The 16,636-nt window shown below is 36.9% G+C and overlaps 1 protein-coding gene across 4 annotated transcripts; it reads right to left on the bottom strand.

Annotated features, from left to right (window-relative positions):
• Positions 1 to 692: 692 nt before the first annotated feature.
• On the bottom strand, positions 693 to 11,428 carry LOC116341776 (protein lava lamp). 4 transcript variants are annotated; one of them, XM_031769067.1, is made up of 8 exons: positions 11,256 to 11,428; positions 10,825 to 11,034; positions 10,599 to 10,746; positions 7,683 to 10,494; positions 4,895 to 7,623; positions 1,658 to 4,816; positions 1,357 to 1,477; positions 693 to 1,235 (listed from the first exon to the last, which is right to left on the bottom strand). In XM_031769067.1, exons 2-8 carry the CDS (start codon positions 10,942 to 10,944, stop codon positions 1,001 to 1,003), a joined length of 9,324 nt encoding a protein of 3,107 aa, XP_031624927.1. In that variant the 5' UTR covers positions 10,945 to 11,034; positions 11,256 to 11,428; the 3' UTR covers positions 693 to 1,000. The 4 variants fall into 4 exon arrangements, with proteins under 4 accessions (XP_031624927.1, XP_031624926.1, XP_031624928.1 ...); XM_031769066.1 differs by having other exon boundaries at positions 10,825 to 11,031; XM_031769068.1 differs by having other exon boundaries at positions 10,825 to 11,017.
• Positions 11,429 to 16,636: the final 5,208 nt, after the last annotated feature.

The raw sequence follows: 16,636 nt of genomic DNA, 5'->3' as shown, positions 1-16,636 counted from the left end.
CCGGAAAAAAGATGTTCATTGCATGAATCAGTGCGACATTTATAATCTTTTTGCTGAAAATTGCAAAGTAAAGTCAAAAGACTTGGAGTAGAAGGTATTTAGTCGTAATCAATTGTGTACTTCAGCCTAAGTTATACATATTATTTTCAACAACATTTGATACATTACCCATTAGAAGTGTTCTCACTGCAATTTTTGTCGGAAGTCTTTTTTATGAATGGATATCAAAGTGGGTGTTCATTTGACGACATGCAAAAGGGTAAACGCTTAAGCGGTGTCTACGATATCAGTTTGAGTGGATTAATGCTTGCAGATCTCAATGTTTTATTTGTTTGTTTTTTTTCGCGACATTTTTTCACACATAATCACTTCAAGTATTTTATGTGCTACTTTACTGCAAAGACAAGAGCGAAAGACTGGAAGGAAATGTAGTAAATGCACTTTAGCCGATTTTACTGTGCGCGACAAGTATAAAGTGCATGTTTCAAGTATTTATCACTTCAAGTGATGTTAAGCAGTCCACAGATCTAGGTATCACGTTGTTACTTTGTCAACTGTCTGATGGCTTTATGTGTCGTTCCGTTTATTAGCTTCTCGATTTCAGCTTCTCAAAATGAATTTGAAACAAAACAAATTGACTGTATTTTTTTCGTCGTATTGCAGAAAATTGTGAAATGAAAAGAAATGTTCGCTTCAATTTTCACAACTTTTTATTTTCTTTTACAATTAACGATAAACCATAAAATCTAAAACAAATATATTTTTTTTTCAGGTAATTTGAATAATATTTTTCATTCTGTTTTGCTTATCATGCTCTACGTTTTTATTTATTGGCTTTTGAATACATTTCGTGTTCGGGCTACTTTAATTTGAGGTCGTTAAACGAGTCGCTTTTAAATAGATCACCAATATCAAAACCAAATCGTTTTAAATTAAAACAAAAACAAATTAAACTGTAGCTGTGCACCGGGCATAGTTCGATTGATTTAAAAATGAACCATCAGTTGTATGGTTCATTATCACCACGACCCAATATCCAATCCATTAATGTTGATGATGTATTTTGGGTGTTTCGTGTATTTGGTTTAAAATCTGGTCCAAATAATTCAGCCATCGCTTCTGGTGGCATATTAGCCATATCTTTTTGGAATATATTCATTTGACGGCGACGTTGCTCACGTTCCTCTTTCAATGTTTTATCACGGGATTGACTGACTTTGTGCAGTTCGGATAATCTGGTGAGGATATTAGATAAAATTAGTTGATTTTTTTCTTAATTATGAAAACTCGAAATTTGAATGAGTTAAAATATGGACAAATACGTGTGCTTCTCCAAATTAACTGGGATTAACTTACTTCAAATCCAAATTATCGCTTTGCGAAGGTTCGTTAAAACTGCCATCGTGTGAAGAATGTGCATCGCTAGAAGCTGGATTCGATTTTACTGGGCTGGTGCTTGATTCCAATGAATCAACGCCTATTGAAGGAAGAATTAATTAATTTTTCGTATCAAATATTCGGTTAGAACTGCTATAGGCACCGAGGTGTGGGCACTCTTGTTTGCATTTACCATTCAGGCGCCACATAAATTTTTTTTTATAGAAAAAACATTCTTCGGTGCCAAAAACAGCTCAAATATTTATGTGCGTGTGCTTACCATCAGCTCCGGCCTTTTGTTTAAATTCTTCAAATTGACGAATGGAATTAGATAGTTTCAGTTGCAATGTATCACGTTCGTCCAGTAGATGTATGACTTCTTCTGTGAGTTCTTCGCATCGCATATCACGTTGATGAAGCATATACAGTGCCAAATCCAATTCATTACCTTTGGATGGTTGTTCTTCGGTTTGACTAACCGATGGGAAGAAATTGCTCGATGTGGATTTCATAGCGTATGGATCGACAGATGCGGCAATTCGTGCATATTCCGCACTTCGAATGGCCAATTGTTCTTTGAGTGAGACAATTTCGATTTCCTGTTGTTCCAATGCATTTTGCATGGTTTTGATCAATTCACTTTGATCGGCGTTTGCATCATCGGATTCGGGTAATTCTGGAATAACTGAACGTGATTCACCGGAGGTGGGTGTATTCTGTGTTTCGGATGTTGTCGAACTGGTTGTATTTGATTGCTGTTCAATTTGCAAAAGTTTTTCACGTAAATCACTTCCCACCGCTGCAAATTCGTCTTCTTTTATTTGCAAATGTTGGCGCCAACTGTCCGCTACTTCGGCGCATTTTTGATCAACAATTTGTTGCCACTGAGCATTCAATAAATCGACATTTGATTGATGTAAAAGATCTTTCTCTTGCAGTTTACCAACCAATTCGGTTATTTGGTGCTGTTGATTTGGATCCGGCGACGCATTGTGTTGTGTTTCTTTAATTTGTTGTAGGCTATTTTTTAATTCGGCAATTTCGATATTTTTCATATCCAATTCAAGAACGGTGCTCTTGATTCGGTCTTCAATTTCTAAATTTTTAATCACTTGATCGTTCAGCACTTGTAGTTCAGCTTCCATATTTGCTTTCTCTTCGCGTAATTCATTCACAACCTGCTGCAATTTCTGAATATCAACAGTACTTGTACTTTCTAGTGGTGGCGTCACTGGTGCTTGGTTCTTCAGTAGATTTTCATTTTCGGCCATCACTCGAGCTATTTGCTGACGCAGCTCGGCAATTGTATTGGCATTATTTGACAATTCTTTATTCAAACGTTCATATTCTTGATCAAATGTTTTCTTTTGATTCTCTAATTTCTCATTAAATGCACTGATTTCGGAATCTTTGTACTGAATACTTGCGGTCAAGTCTTGAATACGTTGTTCGGTATCGTGGGAATTTAGATTGTAAACACGCATCTCTTCGACTTGTTTGGCAAGTGCTGCATTTTTCTCAACCAATTCGGTTAGCTTCTCCGATAGACTGGTATTCTCATCGATCTTTTGCTTATGCTCATCTTTCAATTGATCTAAATGCAATTTAATATTGTTCGATTCCTCCGATAATATTTCAATGGTCGCTTTGAAATCGTTATTTTGACGTTCAAGTGCAACCATTTTTTCATGTAATTTATCAATTTCGTTGGTTTTTATTGTAATATTTTCTTCCAGTAACACTTTTTCGGCGGTTAAAACGCGCAATTGGTCGAAATACTGGTCGCGTTCATCTTCAAATTCATCTTTATCGGCCGCAGCTTGTAAACGTTGAATTCGCTCCTCAAGCAATCGATTTTGATTTTGTGATTCGGTCAACCGAGCAGCAATTTCATCTTGCATTCCCGGTTTTGCACCACCCTCATCACCCCATTCATTCAATTTTTCCAATCGTCCATTCAACTCACGTATTTTTGTTTTACACACTTCAATTTCAATATCTTGTTTGTCTTTCATTTCCGTCATACGATCGTTGGCCGCCGTCAGCACATCGATTCGGCTCAAAAGTTTCTTCTTCTCTACTACATCTTTCTCTTGTTCGGCTTTTGTTTCTTTCAACTTTTGTTCCAAAGCCTTGATTTGACCGTTGAGCTCTTCTTGGATGGCCAAATCCAAGTCGTTTGATTCAACAAACGACGGTTTCGATTGTATTTTTGAATGTTGATGCTCGTCTATCTTGACCTTGTATTCTTTAAGTTTTTTCAATAATTTTTGATACTTCACTTGCAACGACGACAATTCACTGGAAATATTGTCACGTTCATTTCGAATTTCATCGATTTGAATTTGCAGATTGATGGCAGCTTGATTCAAAACCGCTTGATTTGTACTGATCGATTGTTGTTGATGTTGTTCTTCCAAAATGGCATCATTTCCCCATGCAGATTCTCCCCAGTCATCGTTCATCGGTGACAAAGTGCGCTGTTCCTCCGGACCGCAGACATAGGCTTTTTTCGGTACGATTGCCTCTTCAACGACAGGCAATTGACCGGAATAGTCGGGTTCACCGGTCTCTTGGAAGTTACTTGTGATTGAAGCAAATGGATTGTCATCATTTGGTGAAAAAAAGAATGAAGCAGCACTTGGCAATTGGGAAACTTGGTGAGTTGGAATAGAAACTTGTTCCGTTGCTGTATTGGTTTCTTGCACCGAAACTAATTGCGCTCTGAGTTCAGCTAATGATGAGTTCAACGTAGTTAGCTCGTCTTCGTATTGCTTTGCTTTGGTCGATAAAATTTTATCGAAATTGGTACGTTCAACATGATGCTTCATGATTTCTTCATTGGCCGCTTTCAATTTATGTTCTAAGTCGGTGACGTATTTCTCCAAATCGGACACATTTCGTTGAAGATCTTCAATTTGTTGTCCATGATTTCCGCTCGACGATATATTCGGATTGGCGGCCGGTTCGATTGGAGCTTGTATTTCAAATGGAGAAACATTCAACGCTTGTGTTTGATGACTCACCATAATCGGTTCGTTTGCAATACTCTCCGATCCACTTGAAACATTGTGATTTCTCTCTTGTAGACGAGCGATTTCACTGTCCTTTTCCATGCAGAGCCGTTGCAACTCTGTGTATCGTGCTTTTGAGTCGGCGATTTCGTGTAGCGTATTTTCTAAACGTGTTTCTAATTCGGATACTTTTGAATTAAGTGTCATTACATCGTTCATGTCAGACGTGGTGTTTGTGAATGAGGAGAATGGATCGTTCGAAATGCCTCCGGCTGACATTTGCAATTGTAGATTTTGCCGTTGGTAATTTTGAATTTCAATTTCCTTTTCGGCCAACAGTGATTGCAAGCGTTCGTTTTCGTTTTGAATGAATACCTGGTCATCGGTTTGATTTTGACCGACTTGCATGCGAAGCGAGTCCAATTCTGTAAAAACATAAACATTAATTAATGAAAACAGAATACGTTTGTGTTCTGAAATAGGTCGTATTTAAATTTATTCACCTGCAATTTGTTGACGCAATGCGGCCAATTCACTTTCATGATTGGCATGCAATTGTTGAATTTGATGTCGCAACGTTTCGATTTCGGTTTGATCGTGTGCAATTTGCAACCTTAATTGTTGCACTTCCATTTGGTCTTGTGTAATATTCTGGCCAACATTCATTTGAAGTGCGTCCAATGCACTAATTTGCTGTCGCAACAATGTTATTTCCGTTTCCAATTGTTGCTTATGCATTCGAAGACTTTCCACTTCGCTGGCATCACGTTGCAAATGTTCGTACGATGCACTCAATTCGGTGATGCGTGAATGTAAATTGGCAATTTCATTTTCATGATCAGTCACCATTTGATCATTTCTCAAGCGAAGATTCACAATTTCCGTTTGATCTTCGCATATCTGCGTCTTTAATGTGTCCAACTCACGAATTGAATCATCTCTAACTGTTGCCAGCATCGAATTGATGCGTTCAACTTCGGCTTCGGCGACGGTACGTGCCTCTGCAGCTTCGGTCAACTGAATTTGCAGCAAATTCAATTCGGACGTATGTTTTTCAACCAATTCCAAATTTTGTGCATGCAAATTATCAACTTCAGTTTGATCCTGTACCACTTGCATGCGCAATTCTTGGGCTTCAAGTTGATCTTGAGTCATTGTATCGTTTTGCATCTTTACCCATGTCATTTCTTTTTCCAATTCATTTCTACTCAATTCAAGGCTGGATTGTGATTCACGCAATTGCACAATTTGATCCTGCAGCAGTGCATTCTCTTCGATCGATTTCTCCAAATTCTCTTGCATCGAACGACGATCCCTTTCAATGCTTTGCAAATGATTGCTCAGTTCATTCTCCAATTCGGATAATTCCGTTTGTTTTTCGGTAATCTTTTGATCGAATTCATGTTGTTTGCGAGTGAGTTCACTTTCAATTTTCTCAATGCGACTGGATAGCTCTTTGTTCTCTTCCTCCAATTCGACCAGTTTTGTTGATTCCAATTCATAAATGCGTTGTTCTAATTCCTCGTTCTTTCCGCTCCATTCATTCATTTGATTTTCATAGTCTTTCAATGTCTCTAGCAAACCGTCTCGTTCGCTCTCCATATCTTGAAGTTTTTTCTCGATGATCTCATCCTGACCGACCAAAGTGCGTAATCGTTCAGCGTACTCATCTTCGGCGTTTTCAATTTGTGATTGTTTTTCCTTCAATTGTGAGCCCAACAATTCGGAATGGCGTTCAAGTGACGATCGTCTCTCTTCGGCTTTGCATATACTCTCCTCCAATCGAGCGATGCGATCTTTCAACTGTGCATTTTCTGTTTCAATTGATTCCACCACCAAATCGCTATTTTGAAGTTTTGTCTCAATAAACGAGCGATAATTCTCAAAATCTTCGTTGATTTTATCCTTTTCACTTTGCGCTTGATCAAGTTGCAGTTTTAATTCATTGGCAGACACTTCGGACGATTCTTTATTTAGCATTGCCTGTTCAAGCTCTTGAAGACGTTTGATTTCCTTGTTCTTCTCCTTTATAATGGCTTTGCACTTTTCGATTTTAATATTTTTCGCCTTCAAATCGTCAGCGGTTTTGGTAAGCTCCTCTTTGACCGCTTGTAATTCAACTAATTTCCCTTGAAGTTCGGCGATTTCATTCTGTTTGGCATTCAAATTTGCACACAATTCGTCGAATAAATGAGTCTTTTCGCTCAAACATAATTTAAGATTTTCGACTTCGGCCACCTTACGATCGATGTCATCGCGAAGAGTCACGGTGTTTGCTAAAGACTCGTGCAATTCTTGTTCCAAATGTGAAATTTTCTCACGCAATTCCGAATCATTGCTTGTCTGCTGCAACGGAACACTTTCCACCTGTTGAACTTGTTGTGGCACTATGACCTGTTCCACTTGGCTTTCCTTTGACAATGCATTGAATTTCTGCTCTAATTCGATGTACTGGGCATTTCTCTTCTTCAAATTGGCAGCAAACTTTTTCAATTTCTCCAATTGCTCTTTATTCTTTGTCTCAAGCTCTTGCCGCTGTTTATCCCATTCATTCATCTTTTCCGTTAACTCTTTTTGCCATTCGGTCTCCTTTCGTTTCAATGCCGAATCCAATTCTTTTGCTTTGCGCTCACTGGCCAAATTATTTTGATTCATTTTCTTGATGTCGGCCTTATTTTTATCGATTTGCGATTGCAATAGTTCAATTTCATCGTCTCTTTCGGCCAATTCAACGGTATGCGATTCCATTGATTTGTATAAGTCCATGATTTGTTGATTCAATGATTCGATGGTTGATTGTTTATGATCTAAATCGGCAGTTTGTTGTTCAATCAATTGTTTATTTTCATCCAACAGTGATTGCAATGTAGTGATTTTCTCATTTAATTCATCGGCATAGCTGGCATTTGCATTCTGCATCTGCGATTGAGCATCACGCAATTCTTGTTGAAGTTTCTCGATTTGTTCTGTATACGATGCAATTTGAGCTTCTTTTTGATTCTGCTCCACCTCATGTTCGGTATATGCAGTTATCAATTGTTGCTTTTGCTCGTTGACTAAATCACGCAAAATTTCCAACTCCTTTTTATTTGATTCCAATAAATTATCGAATTCTTTTCGTTGTTTTTGCAATTCTTGGAAATCACTTTCTTTTGCGTCGTCCAGGTCCATTTGAAGACTCTTTATTTGCTCGTTCAATCGATCATTTTCGGATTTTAGCTCAGCTACCGACCTGTTAAGAGGAAATTGATTAAAAATGTTGTTAAAAAAACATCAAAATTGTGTACATACTTTTCGAGATTATTGTGTGAGCTCTCCTGTGTTTCGACTTGTTGCTCTAAATCGTCACATTTTGATTTGAGGTTCTCCTTGTTTTCGCGCAGTTCATCGATTTGTTGTTTCAGCTCCTTGATTTCCTCCTCTTTATCGCTGGCACAAAGCTGACTCTTTTCGAGTTCAGCCCGAGAGGTACGTTCACCTTCAACTTCTGCCTTGAATGTCTCCAGTTCTTCAACGCTACTATTATAGCTCAATAGCAGTTTTTCCATCAGTTCGGCCATATTCTTTGACTCTCTTGCCAATTTCTTTGAAGCAGCCACCTTGGCGTTTTTCTCCTTGGCACTACGATAATTATCAAGTTCGGAGCAAAGATTCTTCAGTCCCGTCGCATATGTGCTGCTATCGACAAGTGGTTCATCTTGCTTTTTGGATTTTGAACTAGCCAATGCTGAATCCCGTTCCTTTGTCAGTTGAATAATGTCATTTTCTAATTTCAATTTTACTTCTTCTACTTCTTTAATGGTGACCGCTAATTTATCGCATTCACCTTGGATTTCGCTCATTTCCTTTAGTGTTGATAGATTGGCCGCTTTGGATTTATCAAGTTCTTCAAGTATGCGAACCTTTTCGGCGCGTAAATCATCAATCGTTTGTGAAAATTGCCGATTTTCCTCAAGAAGCGACTCAAGTTTTTTTTGTGAATCGTCAGCATTGTCATTGATCGATTCATGGCAATCGGATTGCGGTGCATTTGAAATATCATCGGTGTGATCACAATTTTCTTGCCGTTCGATGATATTTGTTTCTGCCGCTTGTTGCAAACGATCCATTTCAAGTTTCTCTTCTTGTGTGAGACGCTCCAGAATTTCGATTGATTCAACCGAACTGCCTTTGCTTAGTTTATCGATTTTCTCTAATAATTCCATATTTTCACTAATATATCGATCCAATTTCGATTTCAGATCTTTCTTTTCGGCCACCAATCGATTGATTTGCCCATTTAATGCGTCGATTTCCTTGAGCAACGATTCAATGCGTTCTTCATTCGCAATGGAATCCATTTCAGACGTGACGTCTTGTTTGTCTTTATCTTTGATGTGACCCTTCAACGATGTCAATTCGGTTTTGGTTTCATTCAAATCGGCCGTCATATCGAGCTTTTGCTCCTCCAACAGTTGAATGGCCGATGTTTGATTTTGGCATGTTGTTTCCAATACTTTAATCTTCGCCTCCAGCTCTTGGGTGCTCTTATTATGATCACCATCACCGTCTTCAGCAGCCGATTCTAAGCATTGACTCTTTAGCGACGCAATTTCTGTTTCTAATTCCTTTAGTTTTTCGCCAAGTCGTTGATTTTCATCCATTAATTTAACTAATTCCTTATTTGTATCCGATGTCTTTTTGAATGTATCGATTTGCTTTTGCAACTGTTTCATTTTCAACTTGGTTTTGATGCCGGTTTTATTGGCATCATCCAGTTGTTTGGTGAGTTTGTTTATTTCCGCTTGTGCTTCTTCGTCCGTTGATTTTGAAAATATTGACTTTGGACCATATGATTTTAATTTTTCATCTAAAACATTGAAATTTGCCATTAGAACGTTGTATTCGACAGTCTTCTCCATGAGTTGATCCTGGGTGGTTTGAAGTAAATTCGAAAGACGTTCACCATCCTCTTTCTGGGCCGAAATGGTTGCTTCCAAATTATTAATTCGTTCTTGATCGCTGGCATCGGAGGCGGGCGTATTCAATGCCGACTGAAGAGATTTCTTCAAATCATCATTTTCACTTTCAAGAGTAGCAATTCGGGTTTCAAGTTGTTGAATTTGATGCACATATTCGGACACATCAATTTCTTCGGTTGAGGTCGTTGCCATTGTTGTTGTTGCTGATTCTTCTTTTTCATTTTCGAGGCTTTCAATGCGATGCTGAAGTGTCTCATTGATTTTATTCAATTCATTCAATTTGTTAGCATAGTCCTCAACACTGCCAGTTTTACTATCCAATTCAGAGTTTTTAAGCGTTAAATCAAAGCGAGCCGTCTCCAGTATATCGTTAACCTCTTCCAAATTGGCAATACGTTTATCCTTGGACTGTATCTCTTTCTCAAGTGCTGCAATCCGTTTATTCAATTCATCTTCATTGGCCACGAAATTCTCTTGCATTTTAACCATTTCCTGTTTAGTCTCTTCTAGCAAATCAACCGTATCTTTGCCTTTAAGCGACAGTGATTCGGATATCAGATTGGCTGCTTTGGTTTTTGCATCGATGAGACCGTCTTTCTCTTTAAGATTCTCTTCCAAATCCAAAATGCGAGCATTTAATTGTTGAATCATTTTCGATTGTTCGGAATCTGGATCTCGGTGTAAAAATTCATGTTCTTTTTGTTTCATCTCATTTTCCAAATGTTTGATACGCTTTTCCAAGTATTTAATTCGTTCACGTTCCAAATTAAAACCGCCACTTAAATCGCCAACCGATTGATGTTTCAATGATTTTGTCGACAGTGCCGATAAATCACCAATTGAATTGCCCAATAAATGCGAACGATCCAATGACTGTTGTGAACTATTGAATTTGGCCTTTAATTGGGTCACCATTTCTTCGATGCCACGTTTATTCGATTCTCGTTCGGCCATACGCAAACGATTCTGCTCCATTTGCTGGCGTAATAATTGAATCTTTTCACTGCCCGGCGCCTCGGAGCGCCTTCGTTGAATTGGCGTCACAACAGATCGGTCTACACTTTCAGTTTCAATCATACTCATGCTACCGCTACTACAACTTTCAATCGATATTTCTTCTCGTATTTCGGTGAACGATTTTTCTAAAATTGAAACAACAACAAACAATTACAAACCGAAAAAAAAAACAAAGCAAAGTGCAAAAGAGCATTCAAGTGAATACAAAGGTCGATTGGTTTTAAATTACCACTCGTCTGTCTCGATCGTGATGTCTTCGATTTTAGATGTGTTAATCGCTGTGCTATATTTTTCGCCTTCTCTTGGGCGCTCGCCGTATTTTTACCATGATCTTCTTCGGACTGTCGAACAAGCTCTTTCAACGCTGTAATTTTAGCCTGTAAACAGAAGCACACGCATAACTCTAATGAAAAAGCACTTTTTCTCCAAAAAAGTAAAAGAAAAATTCAATTTACCTGCTGTTGGCTAAAATTTTGCTGTAAATTTGTTAGGCTGCCTCGTGTTGAATCGACTGAAATCTGATCATCGCCCGTATCTATGTGTGTCCCAGTTTCAATCGGATCGTTGTCTGACATTTTGGCCTTTTTTAATCAATGGTTCCGTCAATACAATTTATTTACAATTCCGCACAGAAACAAAAAAAAAATACTAAAAACAAATATCTGCTGAACACAAAAGAAAAACAAAGTTAGAAAAAAACATTGTGTTTAATACATTGAATACATTTTATATCGAAAGTGAGGTGTGACGTCACACAAAAATGTACGTATCACTTTTTTTCAGTGTTAATATCACAAAAAAAAGGTTCACTTTCAAAAAGTAACACACAGATGTTGTTTTCTAATGTATTGATCGCTTTGATAGATAAATTGTATGCAAAAATTACCGTAATTTTTTTTTAATATCGAATATTCACCACATTTTTTACGTCATCTCACATAAATGAGAAAAACTCAACTAAATTTGTTTCGATTGAGAAAATTTTTAATTACAAAAATACAAAATAATTAGGTTTTTCTCTTAAACAATATACAAAAGCTACGTGTAATGTACAATCGCGACATGTCATCACTTGAGTTAAGACTCGGAATTCACATCGATGTAGCAATACAGACGGATGAAACAACCGGTTGTCTCACTTCAACACACACCGATGATGGTGCGAATCGAGTGAAAGGCAAATAATGTATTTGACAGTTCGTATGTCATTCGTTCAATGGTATGTGTGTGCTGCTCACTGAACAGAATATCGATGAGCAGAAATGTCAAACATTGGTAGCCCGAAAAGAATGCAGCCAATTTTCGATGCTGTCAGTGTGTGTTTGAATATGTAGCGATATAGAATGAGGGAATCCAAAAATAATCGACGCACTCATTTTGCACATATGTTCATAACATCAATAATGTATCCACTTGAACGAAATGAAAAAGATATAAAATTTTAAAATAAATCTTTGAAGAAGTTAAATTGTCGAATGCTATTTTTGTTTGTAGAAAATCTGTTTGGTGTTTGCCGGGTTGAATGTTTGCAATTCCAGCGGAGAAGAAATAAACGATAAATACACATCACATGCTTGGGGAATGAGTTCATTCTACCTTTGCGTTCATTGTACTGGCGGCGCGTGTATTGCGGAAAAAAACCCGTACAGTTAGCAACCACCTATCGGCTTCTAGCTTAAATAAATAGCACATATCAATTTTGGGCACGTAGATAAAAACTCAATTTGAGTTGAGTCTGTTGTTTGGAGCGTTGGCTGAAAACGCAAATTATTCGATTTATTTAAAGAGCACCAACACATACACAATTCGCTCATGTGAAGTGTTTATTTTGCACATACATCCAATATAACATGTTTCTTATCGTACTCTGTATATATCATGATCTCAACACAAGCTTTTTTCAATACAATTTTTTTCGGTGCTTCGTCGTTTGCCAGCTATGTGCCTTTTTTTGCATGATTTGACATTTTACACTAACAATTTACGTTCCAAGAACGGGTAAATAAAGTTGAATATTTGTTGTGATTATTCCAAATGTTTAGTTAAAATTGGCAAGAGAGGTGACGCATCACACAAAATTGATCCTTTTGTGTATTTGAATAGATCAGTTTATCGTAGTAGGCGGTGGAATCTTAATGCAATATTTTGATGATTTTGATCGACATTTCAATTAGATACGCTATTTCATCGAGTTCACATTTTTATTTTTCATCGACTTTGGAATTTTTCTACAATATTTGTTTTGTCTTTGAAAAGTAAATAGAAGAATTTCAAAAATTTTCAGTCCAAAAATCAAATAATTGCAGAAAATGTGAGCTCAAAAGGGCGTAGAATATTTTCACGTTCGATTCAGTTTTATTTCTAGGGATTCAGTTTTTTTTTCAATGAATATTCATTCATAATGAATAGTATTCATTTTCCAGGGGAGTTTTCCAGACACCCAAGCCAGAAAGTATAATTTTGTTTGGCTTATAAAGAATTAAAACGAGACACACACAGAGAGGGACACAGGCAGAGTTTAACGAAGAGTTTTATTGTTGAATATTGACAAAATGGAATTTCATGACACTGAGCTCGCCATATATGCGTTGAATATCTACAACAACATGACGTAAGCGCCAACTAAAACTGAATTTGTCGAAACATATATTATATATACACGAGAAAATGTGCGTTTAATAAACTTTTATTAAATATGAGGTTTGATGAACGATAACATATTCTCTTAGTTATCGTAACTTATAAGATCTGAAGAACTAAATGCTTGAAATAAATATTATTATAAACGGCTGAAAACGCGTTATGAATCGGATTTTTTTGTGTAAAACATTGTAATTTGTTTGATTGGCACATGCAAGCTGTGGTGTCTGGTTAGTTAAGTTTTGACGTAGCCTAATTATATTTGCATTCTTAATGGGCATATTTCTGTCAATTTGATGATTGCCGATGAACAGGTTGGAAAATGGATTTGTGTCGGTATTTTGGTCATTTGATTGTGTGTTTTATGAGCATATTTTATCGTTCAATGCTTCACAATAATAAAATAACGAAACATAAGTAAAATGATTGCAGTTCATAAAAGGGAACGATCGATGGTTTAATGGCCGAATGGAATAAATGAATTTTTAATGATCAACAACGAAGCGCCAATAATACATATATCATATAATATGAGCGCAAGAGCGGTCGATTCACTTGACGGTGCAAAATAAAATGATGAATCCCATCAAAATTATCTGGTCGATGGTGGCAATGGTCGTCGCCGCCATCGTAGAAGTCGTTGTCTTTAATTCACAAATCATTCAATCTGTGTGATAGTAGCTACGAGACGCTCTCGATTCACTACCATTCATCGAATCATTTTATCTTTATTTTAAACCGCGTTACAATGGAATTTTTTTCTTCTTCTTTCAGTTACAATATGCAATCATATCGCTGTTGTTGTTAAACGGTTTTATATTTACGGTCCTAATTAAATCTTAAACACTTGCCTGAAATAGGCAAAACGCCAGTAAGGTTATTCTGTTTCAGTTTTCCCTGCTTCATTTAGTTTTCCAATTCACTTGCACTTTTTTTTACATGGATGACAAATCGCTCTCTCTGTCTGTGTCTCATCTGTCCTGTTTTTTTTTTTGTTTGTTTGTCTGCTATTTTAAGAGGAATCATGTGAAAATCCAACATTCCAAATGAAGACAATAAAATTATATTTGTGAGAATTATCAACAGGCAGTGGCCAAGGCATTTAAATTTCACATTGATCACTCTCATAGTGTGTCGCTTTTATTTTCTCAATACCATTATTGTTGTTGCTGCTGCTGGCGTTGCCGTTGTTGTTTGATATTCTATCTGCTGTTTTCTCCCATTTGATGTGTGTGTGTTTTTTGTTTGACTGTTTTATTTGTTCTGTTTCTTTGAGTTTTGTGTTTTGAGTGCAGAATCATCGTTTTATTTTCGTGAAATGCATTTCGACAATCAAACAAAGACGACTTCCTCTCGCATTACCTCGAGATGGTATATTTTCCCAAACTTTTCACAACTCAAACCACCTAGATGCGGTGTATGCGGGTGACCTGTCGTTTATTGACTCTTTTTTGCTCTCAATTGAATTGTAAAGAAATGATCGCCTTCTTTACTTTTTTCTCTCTCAATACGTTCATCTTTGTTTGAATTCGTCAATTTTCGAATGATGATGCAAAAAGGTAAATACGACATGTGTGTACAATTTGTGTGTGTGTGAAAGAGATTCTTATTTTGATTTGTACAATTGGAAATTTATGCTGGATTAAAATAGCAGCAGCTGCACACTATCAATTTATTATTTTCGGTTTCATTTAGACATATTCACTTGTTGTGTTTTTTTTTCAGGTCTCTTTTATTTTAGACACAGAATTGTTGTCGGTTTACATATGCTTCTCTCATCCTTTAATGGGTTGTGTGATCGTTCCGTTTTTGGGCTCTTTAAATTTTTGCACAATGAGTTGCACGCATATACGCTCCCTCTCTCTCGCTCTCGCGTTGTTTCATGTATACATGCGTGTGTACCTTTCGGCATGTGTTGATTTGAATTTATTTTCTCCAATTCGAATGAACGTAGAATGTTATTTATTTTTCGTTCATCAGAAGCGACCGAAAGGAAACAAAAGAGAAAATTTGATGATATACTTTATAGTCGAAAAACGACCGCATTGCACTGGAGTCAATTCGAAAATGCGCCAATCGACCGACTGATCGGCAGCAGCAACAGCAGCACCAACAACGAGAAGAGCTGAAAAAGGCGCATACGATTTAATACACGCACCGAACAATCCAAAATGCAGAAACAACTGAAAATTAAAGAGCAGCAGATGCATCCAATGCCATTGCCAGTGTCTGTGTGGTTAATAATTTAATATATATATTGCATTTTCTTCTTATTTATATTTTGTGTTCGGGAGTTATTCTCCTCATTCTCTCCCACTGTCTTTTTCGCTCTGTCTCTCGCTCTTTTTGCACCGTCTCCTCTCATCTGTTTTGTCCGGTCTGTATTTTGGATGTGAATACATCGGATGCGCGCGTGCGTGTGTATTTGCGAATGTTTCGCCAAAGGTTGTGTTGGGCCATTTAAATTTTAAATATCCAGCGCACAACTGTTTAAATGTCTCGAAAGGATAACAAAAGAGATCGCGCAAAAATATGTGTATGAATGCGACGGAAAACTCTAATAGAGCCAATAGAGTGACGGTGTTTGTATATGCGCAAGCTGCTACAAATACATACAATTTGATTTCAAAGTCCAAGCGCATATATCCAAAAAAAAAAAAAAAACATAACGATACGCGCAAATGCAGATGCAAAATAAAACGAACGAAAACAGCTTGATGTGTGATCATTGTGTATTGGTGAGAATTGCGAATGTTCACACAGGCGACTCGATTTAAATGGCAAAGTAAAACGAGAAAATAATATCCACCGAGAGATGCAAAGATATGAGCATATGTACACTTTGTTACCGGTGTATACGATTCGTCTTTTAAATATGAAAATTCGCATTCTTATTCCGGATAGTTCGGCTCGTTTACATTGTTAACATATTGATCATTGTGGCCTGTACTAACATCGACGCTATGGTAGTACAACCTGATGCTTTTTGAAAAAATTCGAATCATATTCGAATATTTGTGACACGATATATTATCACCAATTGAGTTGCTGCCCTGTTTTAATTGTTGCCCATGAAAAACGCATAAATTTTATTTCGCTTCCATATTTTAATTCATTTCCAATTGGAATTTTTTTGTTTGTATTTGTGCACGAATTACTTGTGGTACATTCACTTCTAGCGAAGAATTTATCGAGGGAGAGAAAACAAAAATGGGAAAAATAAATACGAAAAGAGTGAATTGTTTGATTTTGCAAAGTCGCATTGACAATGTTGCCGTTCAGTTGGTATGCAATGTAAGTCAAAAAATCGAAAATTAAGCGACAAATGTTAAGCGAAATGTTTGCTAGCTGCACAACGTTTGCTCCGGCAAATGCATGGGACTTTGATAAGACCGCCTAAATTCCACAACAACTACTCATCACCATTTGCTTTTAAAAACGATCGTCTTGTTTTTATTACAACACGCATCAATAATGTAGAAAAATTCTCAAATTATGGTGGAATTCTTCGTTCAAAATGATGGAAACTAAGCGATACAAAGAACAAACAATTTTTTTGGTATAATCATTAAAAATGCAATCACAAATACATTTTAAAATAAAAATTCATGGCGCTAAAATTGATTA

Source organism: Contarinia nasturtii, unplaced genomic scaffold, assembly GCF_009176525.2.
Source record: "Contarinia nasturtii isolate CC-2019 unplaced genomic scaffold, AAFC_CNas_1.1 Cnas_scaffold_745, whole genome shotgun sequence".
In the NCBI taxonomy this organism is placed as follows: Eukaryota; Metazoa; Arthropoda; class Insecta; order Diptera; family Cecidomyiidae; genus Contarinia; species Contarinia nasturtii.
The sequence above is the reverse complement of the archived record's forward strand: the minus strand, read 5'-3'. Positions and strand labels throughout refer to the sequence as shown.